Source organism: Oncorhynchus masou, unplaced genomic scaffold (genome assembly GCF_036934945.1).
Source record: "Oncorhynchus masou masou isolate Uvic2021 unplaced genomic scaffold, UVic_Omas_1.1 unplaced_scaffold_1043, whole genome shotgun sequence".
Lineage (NCBI taxonomy): Eukaryota > Metazoa > Chordata > Actinopteri > Salmoniformes > Salmonidae > Oncorhynchus > Oncorhynchus masou.
The window spans coordinates 182,217-192,500 of record NW_027000132.1 but is presented as its reverse complement, the minus strand read 5'-3'; the positions used below and the strand labels follow the sequence as shown (position 1 = coordinate 192,500).

Sequence of the window (10,284 nt, the reverse complement as noted above, 5' to 3'; positions counted from 1 at the left end):
TATTTATTAATAAGGGACAGATTGAAATTTACTGGGGGATGGGACAGGACTGGTCTTCAAAGTTTAAAATATGTTCACATGTGTCACGTTCTGACCTTTATTTCCATTGTTTTGTATTTATTTAGTATGGTCAGGGCGTGAGTTGGGGTGGGCAGTCTATGTTTGTTTTTCTATGATTTGGGGATTTTATTTTCGGCCTAGTATGGTTCTCAATCAGAGGCAGGTGTCATTAGTTGTCTCTGATTGAGAATCATACTTAGGTACTGCACTGTTTGTTTGTGGGTGATTGTCTATGCTGATTGCTTGTTTCAGCGCAGGACTCACGGTTGTTATTTCGTTTATTGTTTTTGTATAGGATTTCAGTGTTCAGTGTTTTCTTTATTAAAATTAATGATGAACACATACCACGCCGCATTTTGGTCCTCCGATCCATCTCGCCTCTCCTCTTCAGATGAAGAGGAGGACACCGTGACAACATGACCCTCCCCTTGTACTGTAAAATAAATTGATCACCCTCCCCCTCATAGAATTAACTCAAAATAATGTTTACGACCACAAATAAGAATACTTGTAGCAACCTGCATTTATAAACGTGAATACCGACTTTGCCACTTCAGCCTGCTTTTGAGGCCTGATCGATGCCACGCAGGGCTACGGGCCAGAAGTTTGAGGGTTCCCGACCACCACAGACAAGCTCACCCTGCCTGTTCTATTACACTGCGATCATATACAGAATATATGCAACACATTTTCCACCAACAGGTTTCTGTGCCAATGCAGCACACAACCAATAAACAAAGCATACCGACTTCGGCCACTTCAATGTCATGGTTTGTGTTTTCAACACCACAATCAATAGACAATGTAAATCTGGACAAACAGAGAATACATCCCTCCCTACCTTGTAGTCTTACCCAGGATTGAAGGCTTGACAATCTCAGAATGTCATTAAACTTTTTGGTGTTTTGTAACAAATGTCTCTTTACGTTCATCAAATGGCTGCTGCTCAGTTTGGATTGATTGACTGATTGATTTTATTTGTCAGTTAAAGAAATACATATATAAACAATATTATTTTAAGTGAACAGGATTGCACAATAAAGTTGGTGACTTATTTTCATTGTGGTCCCTATGTTTTACATAAATACATATACAATTATACTGAACAAAAATATAAACGCAACGTGCAACAATTTCAACCAGTTTACTGAGTTACAGTTCATATAAGGTAATCAGTCAGTTGAAATACTGTATATTCATTAGGTCCTAATCTATGGATTTCACATGACTGGGCAGGGTCACAACCATGGGTGGGCTTGGGAGGGCATAGGCCCACCCACTGGGGAACCAGGTCCAGCCAATCAGACTGAGGTTCTCCCAACAAAGGGCTTTATGACAGACAGAATTACTCCTCAGTTTCATCAGCTGTCTGGGTGGCTGTTCTCAGATGATCCGCAGGTGAAGAAGCCGGATGTGGAAATCCTGGGCTGAATGTAAAAAACACACAATCCTCCCCACAACAAAAACTAAATAGATCCCTAATACATCACTGTAAAACTGTATACAATGTATATCTGTGTTGGTTTCATTTTATAATATGACAACTGTTAGCATTTCTAGATAGAACTGAGAATACAATCTAGTTGACCTCTTGTTATGTCACTGTGTTTCAGGTGTTCAGGGTCAGAGATGCTACAGAGTGACTTACACCAAGAGGAGAATCTGTGTCTTGAAGGGGTCAACAGTGGACATATCCTGTACTGTTGGTTATTATTCCACCACATCATCATTCTGGTTTAGAAGTGATAAGTCGACCCCTGAAGACCTAACCAGAGACCCAGGGTATACAGGTCGTGTGAAGTACACTGGAACATACAGAGGTCCCTCCCTGAGAATCACAGATCTGAGAGAGGAGGACTCAGCTGAGTATCGCTTCACTTTTAAAACAGACAACATTGAATGGGGTCATAGTTTCCCAGGAACAACTCTGTCTGTCACAGGTAATACTACACTGTATGATACAACTGTAAATCATAATGAATTACAGGATAAATATATTAACCATCCTGTTGACACAGAGGTGTATGTGGTTTTATACATTTTGTTTCAGGTCTGCAGGTGAAGGTGACTCCTGCTGCAGAGGGACAGAAGACACTGACCTGTATCACCACCTGTACTCTGACTGACAACCCCACCTACATCTGGTACAAGAACGGACAACGTGTAGATGAGCCCACTTCCCAACAATACTCTAGTAATACCCTAGTAGTGTTGGGTCATTCTGAGGACAGTTACTCCTGTGCTGTAGAACACCATGAGGACCTCCACTCTCCTGCAGTGTGTGAGTATGAATTAAACTACTATTCTACTTAGCAAGTATCAAAAACGTTATATCAATGAGAAGAGTATTACTGCTTTATCTGTACATATTCATCATTACATAGAAATGACAGACAATGTCATAGATGTATGCATGTCTATAGTTAGAATATTCAGTACATCAGACACTTGAAGAATAGTTTAGTAGACTAAAGTCCTAAAGTATCTCTGAATGTATTGTTGTTAACGTTTTGTGTAAGTGATAGTTTTAGATAGTTCTCTGACTTTAGATATGATTTATTTTTGACATGACGTCATTTGAGGCAGTATACTACAGTCCTGACCCTCTGACATATTCTCCTTTACTAGATGCTCCAAGGAACACCTCAGTGTCAGTCAGTCCCTCTGGTGAACTAGTGGAGGGCAGTTCAGTGACTCTGACCTGCAGCAGTGATGCCAACCCACCTGTGGACAAATACACCTGGTACAAGAATAACGTAACCTCACCAAAAGCATCAGGACAGAGTTACAGCATCACTAACATCATCTTTGAGGACAGAGGAGAATATTACTGTGAGGCCCAGAATGGAAGAGGATCTATGAACTCTACAGCTCTGATGATCATTGTAGCAGGTAAAGTTACATCTCAATACAAACCTACATGTTTCAATCTAATCTTAATCATTATGTTTTGGCTTATTACACCTTAGGTTATAACTATACATTGGGTTATAAGATCCCTTAACAAGTATTGCATTACTGTCCTGTATTATAGTTTATTTTAGTTTATTATATAATGCCATGTACTCATATCATCTGTATTATATTTTAGGGAAACAGACCTCAGTTCTGACTGCAGCTGTAGGAATCATAGTGGTTGTTCTGGTTCTCATCCTCTGTCTCTCTGGACTCATGTGGTTCAGGTGAGTGAAAATGCATATTATCATGTTGTTCATTATTTAAATGTAGCCCTCTGATTTGTTGTTAACTTCATTTATGAAGTAATGTATTTATTAATTAATGTGCAAAACAGGAAGAAGGCCTCCAAACCCACCAACACAAGAGACACAGCAGACGTTGGACAGGTGAGTCTGTTGGAATCAGAAGGAGACTGTGATGACTGTATTCTTTGTGGAACATTTCCACTCCTCATGTTGTCTGTCCTCTCTCTCCATCAGGGAGACTCTAGTCCAGTGTATGACAACATCTCAAACATGGCCATGACCTCTACTGCAGCACAGACAGAGTCCACATACGACCAGGATGATGTTCACTACGCCAGCGTCCACTTCTCTCACTCCAAAAACCAGGAAGTGCTTCTGTACTCCACCGTCCAGGTGCCTCAGCCCCAGAAAGAGGATGAGGATGTCCAGTACGCTGCTGTGAAATTCAACCTCCCCAGTGCTGCCACCTGGTGAGCATATTCTGCATTAAGGTCATTCATATGCTGCAGTTTATTGTAGGAGATGTCATCAATAAGCAAAACAATTGACCCTTAGTGAAAACTATGAAGCCAAACTATGAACCCAACAATGGACATCTCAGGACAGTTACTATGACATGTCTATAATGAGGGAGAGATGTGATGATGGTTTTGAGGAACTGTTCTTCTGTTCCAAATGGCACCCTATTCCCTATTTAGTGCACTACTTTAGACAGAGCCCTATAGGGTGCCACCATTTGGGACGCTGTCTTTGTTTCATTTCTGTTTCTCTCTTCAGACCTGCAGCAGCACAAGCAGCTGAGGAGGACTCCTCTGTTCTCTACAGTACAGTCAATAAACCCTGAACCAAGAAGACCTGAACACAACAAACCCAGAACCAAGAAGACCCAAACACAACAAACCCAGAACCAAGAAGACCTGAACACAACAAACCCAGAACCAAGAGTACCTGAACGCAACAAACCCAGAACCAAGAAGACCTGAACACAACAAACCCAGAACCAAGAAGACCTGAACACAACAAACCCAGAACCAAGAAGACCCAAACACAACAAGCCCTGAACCAAGAAGACCTGAACACAACAAACCCAGAACCAAGAAGACCTGAACGCAACAAACCCAGAAAGAAGAAGACCTGAACAGAACAAGTTTGACAAAAACCTTGTATATCTGGACCTGTATATCTAAACTAAGTGATATAATGCCTGTGGAGGTGTGGAATATTGACCATTATAAACTGGGTGGTTGGAGCCCTGAATGCTGATTGGCTGACAGGTGTGGTATACCAGACCGTATACCATGGGTATTAACATTTGTATTTACTGGTCTAAGGACATTGGTAACCAGTTTAAAATAAGGCACCTCTGGGTTTGTGGTGCATCCAAGCACTCCGCGTTGCATTGTGCATAAGAACAGCCCTGAGCTGTTCATCTACACAGAGGAACTCTGGAGTTCTGTCAGAGTGACCATCGGGTTCTTGGTCACCTCACTGACCAAGGCCCTTCTCCCCCGATTGATCAGTTTGGCCAGGCGGCCAGCTCTAGGAAGGGTCTTGGTGGTTCCAAACGTCTTCTATTTAAGAATGATGGAGGCCACTGTTTTCTTGGACATTAAAAAATACAGAAATGTTTTGGTACCCTTCCCCAGATCTGTGCCTCAGCACAATCCTGTCTTGGAGTTCTAGAGACAAATCCTTCGACCTCATTATTTTTGCTCTGACATGCACTGCAAACTGTGGGACCTTGTAGACAGGTGTGTGCCTTTCCAAATCATATCCAATTAATTTAATTTACTACAGGTGGACTCCAATCAAGTTGTAGAAACATCTCAAGGATGATTAATAGAAACAGGATGCAGCTGAGTTCAATTTCGAGTCTCAAATCAAAAGGTCTGAACACTTATCTAAATAATGTATTTCTGTTTTTTAGTTTTAATACATTTGAAAACCTTTCTAAAAACCTGTTTTTGTTTTGCCATTATGGGGATAGTGTGGTATATTTTTATTTAATCTATTTTAGAATAAGGCTGTAACATATCAACATTTGAAAAAAGTCAAGGGGTCTGAATACTTTCCCAATGCATTGTATATAATTCTATCTTTTTTATGTTATGTTTCTGAAACAATCATCAAACTTGTGAGACTTTTGCCTCAACGTCCAGGAAAGAGTTCTGCTTGATGCAACGTTTCTTATTGCTTTTATCAAATTTTCTTTTTTGTAAACTGTGTTGTGACATTTTTAAAAATAGACTTTTAAGAATGAACTTCATTGTCATTGTTTTTACCTTGTTATAACAGAATCTTCAGTGGAGAGAAAGTGAAACGCTTTCAAAATCACACCTCTTGTACTTTCACTACATACAGTAACTACAAATAAGACATTTACATTAGTTTGTATAGCAATAGTGGTTCATTCATCTTCATCATTATTATCATGTCGGTACAAAAACTACACAGACACTTTCAGAAGGAGCAATGTCCAGCACCTAGACACACAACCAGTTACATTACATATTATTCATTGTCATTTTTAAAACACACAACATGACATAACATCTATGTTTGGAGTGTGGAGGGTAATTCAGTCAGTGATGGCATTCCAATCCAGAACACTGAGAGATAGAACATTCTGGAATGTCGATGATTGACAATAATATATCTGACAGTTAACGAGTTCAGACCAGGCAGTGAGATTATTGCCTGATATAAGAATGACGGTCCACCATTTTGTCCAACTGGTAGTAAGAGAATGACGGTCCACCATTTTGTCCAACTGGTAGTTAGAGAATGACAGTCCACCATTTTGTCCAACTGGTAGTTAGAGAATGACAGTCCACCATTTTGTCCAACTGGTAGTAAGAGAATGACAGTCCACCATTTTGTCCAACTAGTAGTTAGAGAATACATTACATCACTGTTAAGTATACTGTATGTTTACGCACATTAAAATATCCTGTTAGCCATACATAGTCTAATGTAGCATGTTATCCATACATAGTCTAATGTAGCCTGTTATCCATATATAGTCTATTGTAGCCTGTTATCCATATATAGTCGATTGTAGCCTGTTATCCATTGTCTAATGTAGCATGTTATCCATATATAATCTAATGTAGACTGTTATCCATATATAGTCTAATGTAGCCTGTTATCCATATATAGTCTAATGTAGCCTGTTATCCATATATAGTCTAATGTAGCCTGTTATCCATATATAGTCTAATGTAGCATGTTATCCATATATAGTCTAATGTAGCCTGTTATCCATATATAGTCAATGTAGCCTGTTATCCATATATAGTCTAATGTAGACTGTTATCCATATATAGTCTAATGTAGCCTGTTATCCATAGTCTAATGTAGCATGTTATCCATATATAGTCTAATGTAGCATGTTATCCATATATAGTCTAATGTAGCCTGTTATCCATAGTCTAATGTAGCATGTTATCCATATATAGTCTAATGTAGCCTGTTATCCATATATAGTCTAATGTAGCCTGTTATCCATATATAGTCTAATGTAGACTGTTATCCATATATAGTCTAATGTAGCCTGTTATCCATATATAGTCTAATGTAGCCTGTTATCCATATATAGTCTAATGTAGCCTGTTATCCATATATAGTCTAATATAGCCTGTTATCCATATATAGTCTAGTGTAGCCTGTTATCCATATATAGTCTAGTGTAGCCTGTTATCATGTCCAGTCCAACTCCCGTATGGACTTGGGAGAGTCGAAGGTCAAGAGCCACACGTCCTCCGTAACATAACCCAACCAAGCCACACTGCCCACAGAACACTCAAGCCAGCCACACTGATGTGTCAGAGGAAACACCTTGCACCTGGCGACTGTGTCACACCCGACACGCCACAGGAGTCGCTAGAGCGCAATGGAACAAGGACGTCCCTGCCTACCAAACCCTCCCCTAACCCGGAAGACGCTGGGCCAGTTATCCACTGCCTGATGGGTCTCCCGGTCGCGGCCGACTCAAACCAGGATCTCTAGTGGCACAGCTAGTAACTGTGATGCAGTGTCTTAGACCACTGCACCAGTCAGGAGCCCCGACTAAGTTTCTCCTGATGTGTTTAAGGATGATTTACTTTGTATTGCTGTTAGACATTATTACTTATTATAGATTTTAGATTTTAGATTTTTTTGTTTAAAAACATGTAATCAGCACATTACATACATTTAAACATTTGCAGTTTTTTACATTTTATATTAATTATAATTTTATATTACATAATAATATATTGTTCAGTTTCATGATATCACGTGTTTTGTCATCACATTTTTCATTATTAACTATCATTATTATGTATTTTATATACGTTAAATACATGTTTACATTTGCAGTTTTTACAGCGTGGTTTAGTGTCAATACAGTATAAGCATCATGTTGTAAATAAGATCAACATTTAAGACAATAAATACACACATTATTTGATCAACTATTAATACATTGATTCATAACTATTTCCACTCAGCTCTTGTTTCTTGTATTTCTGCCTATTAGACACATGATGGCGACATTGAATCATTTAACCGTGAGTGGCTCGGCCAGCGTCTCCTCAACTCAGTCCTGGGGACCCCAAGGTGTGAACGTTTTGGTTTTTGCCCAAGCACTACACAGCTGATTCAAATAATATAATCTTAGTGTCGAGTTGATTACTCAAACACAGAGGCAGTGCTGCTTAGTTGTCTTACTAACCTCAGAAATATTATTTCTAGTCACTGAAATGACCCTTGTTTAACCCTTTGTGTGTTCCTCCAGTGAAGGGTATTCAGCTGTATAAGCACGGCCAGTATTTATTTTCACTAAAACAGCTGTTTTGCAATGAAGGTCTACAGTAGCCTCAACAGCACTTTGTAGGGTAGCACCATGGTGTAACCGGAGGACAGCTAGTTTTCGTCCTCCTCTGGGTACAATGACTTCAATAAAAAACCGAGGAGGCTCATGGTTCTCAACCCCTTCCATAGACTTACAAAGTAATTATGACAACTTCCGGACGATGTCCTCCAACCTATCAGAGCTCTTGCAGCATGAACTGACATGTTGTCCGACCAATCAAAGTATTGGATATTTAATCTAGTTCTGAAAGCATAAGATACAGCCAGCTGGCACTATAGTGCATAACATGTGGTGAGTAGTTGACTCAAAGAGAATGTCAATAGTTGAACAGTTTTGAATGTTTTTTATTTCTTTAAAAATGAAGGAGAAGCAATAGTGGGAGAGAGCTAGTAAACTCTACTTTGCTTTTTGCTTTCACTTTCACTTACTTAGCCAGCATCCAATGCAGCTAGCTAGTTTAGTTGCTCAAATAACCGTCTCAAACAGAGAGGGATGGTATGTTAACTAGCTGGCTACGGCTATCCAACACTGGACCTCTTCCTCGTCAAGGTAAGCTTTTGGATTTATTCATTTAGTGCCACCTGGGCCCACCGGTGTAACTGCTACACTGCTTGCTGACTGTACACTGTACTGCATGATTGTAGCGTGTTTACTAACGCATTAGTTCTAGTAGCTATGTTGACAATACGTTAGCTAATATGGTAACAGCGATTTAGGCTGTGTGTAGCGTTAGCAGTCATGATATGACTTGGAAAGGTTTTTTCTCCTGCTCACAGACAGCTGATGTGTTGTGCACTGAAGTCCATAAGTGAAGGCAAAAGGTGAGCGGAGTATAATTCAGAGATGCGAGAAGGAATTCTATAATTGCCAATGTGATCATGCTGTTTGTATGTGTCTGCTTTGAAAGTGAACTGTGTTTGAATGTGATCAGAGGTGTATTCATTCCACCGATTCTGTTGAAAAAAGTTGTTTTAAAGAAAGCAAATGGAACGAAATGGGGGTAAACATATCTGAATTTGTCAAAGAGAAACTCTTGTTTGCAACTGTCGGACGAATAATTACATCCTAGATCAGCTAGATGCAGGCAACCTCATGATGGCTATAAGGAACACTAGAGTATCATGACATGGAGTAGCTTAAATGTATTGATGTTACATTGAGCTGGGTGAACGGAATATGAATGACCGTCATCCAAAATGCTGTGATAGAAATAAGGCCATGCTCATAAAAAATGTGCGTCCTCCCTAATTTTAAATGTGCCTGTCTGTCTGTCTGTCTGTCTGTCTGTGTGTCTGTGTGTCTGTGTGTGTCTGTCTGTCTGTGTGTGTCTGTCTGTCTGTCTGTCTGTCTGTCTGTCTGTCTGTCTGTGTGTCTGTCTGTCTGTCTGTCTGTCTGTCTGTCTGTCTGTCTGTCTGTCTGTCTCTGTCTGTCTGTCTGTCTGTCGTAGAGGGCATCTCCTACCCCTCATGACTCCAGTAGTGGACCTCTCCTCCCCTCATGACTCCAGTGGTGGACCTCTCCTCCCCTCATGACTCCAGTGGTGGACCTCTCCTCCCCTCAAGACTCCAGTGGTGGACCTCTCCTCCCCTCATGACTCCAGTGGTGGACCTCTCCTCCCCTCGTGTCTCCAGTGGTGGACCTCTCCTCTCTTCTGGACTCCAGTGTCTCCTCAGGACTCCAGTGGTAGACCTCTCCTCCCCTCAGGATTGCGCTGGTGGACCTCTCCTCCCCTCTGGAATCCAGTGGTGGACCTCTCCTCCCCTCAGGACTCCAGTGGTGGACCTCTCCTCCCCTCAGGACTCCAGTGGTGGACCTCTCCTCCCCTCATGATTCCAGTGGTGGACCTCTCCTCCCCTCAGGACCCCAGTGGTGGACCTCTCCTCCCCTCATGATTCCAGTGGTGGACCTCTCCTCCCCTCATGACTCCAGTGGTGGACCTCTCCTCCCCTCATGACTCCAGTGGTGGACCTCTCCTCCCCTCGTGTCTCCAGTGGTGGACCTCTCCTCCCCTCATGACTCCAGTGGTGGACCTCCCCTCCCCTCATGACTCCAGTGGAAGACCTCTCCTCTCTTCTGGACTCCAGTGTCTCCTCAGGACTCCAGTGGTGGACCTCTCCTCCCCTCAGTACTCCAGTGGTGGACCTCTCCTCCCCTCAGGACTACAGT

General features: G+C 41.3%; 1 protein-coding gene across 1 annotated transcript; it reads left to right on the top strand.

Annotated features, from left to right (window-relative positions):
* Window positions 1–1,306: 1,306 nt before the first annotated feature.
* Window positions 1,307–4,246, top strand: LOC135528824 (B-cell receptor CD22-like). The gene is made up of 8 exons (XM_064957880.1): window positions 1,307–1,310; window positions 1,674–2,000; window positions 2,111–2,341; window positions 2,689–2,952; window positions 3,152–3,242; window positions 3,353–3,404; window positions 3,498–3,720; window positions 4,041–4,246. Exons 1-8 carry the CDS (start codon window positions 1,307–1,309, stop codon window positions 4,244–4,246), a joined length of 1,398 nt encoding a protein of 465 aa, XP_064813952.1.
* Window positions 4,247–10,284: the final 6,038 nt, after the last annotated feature.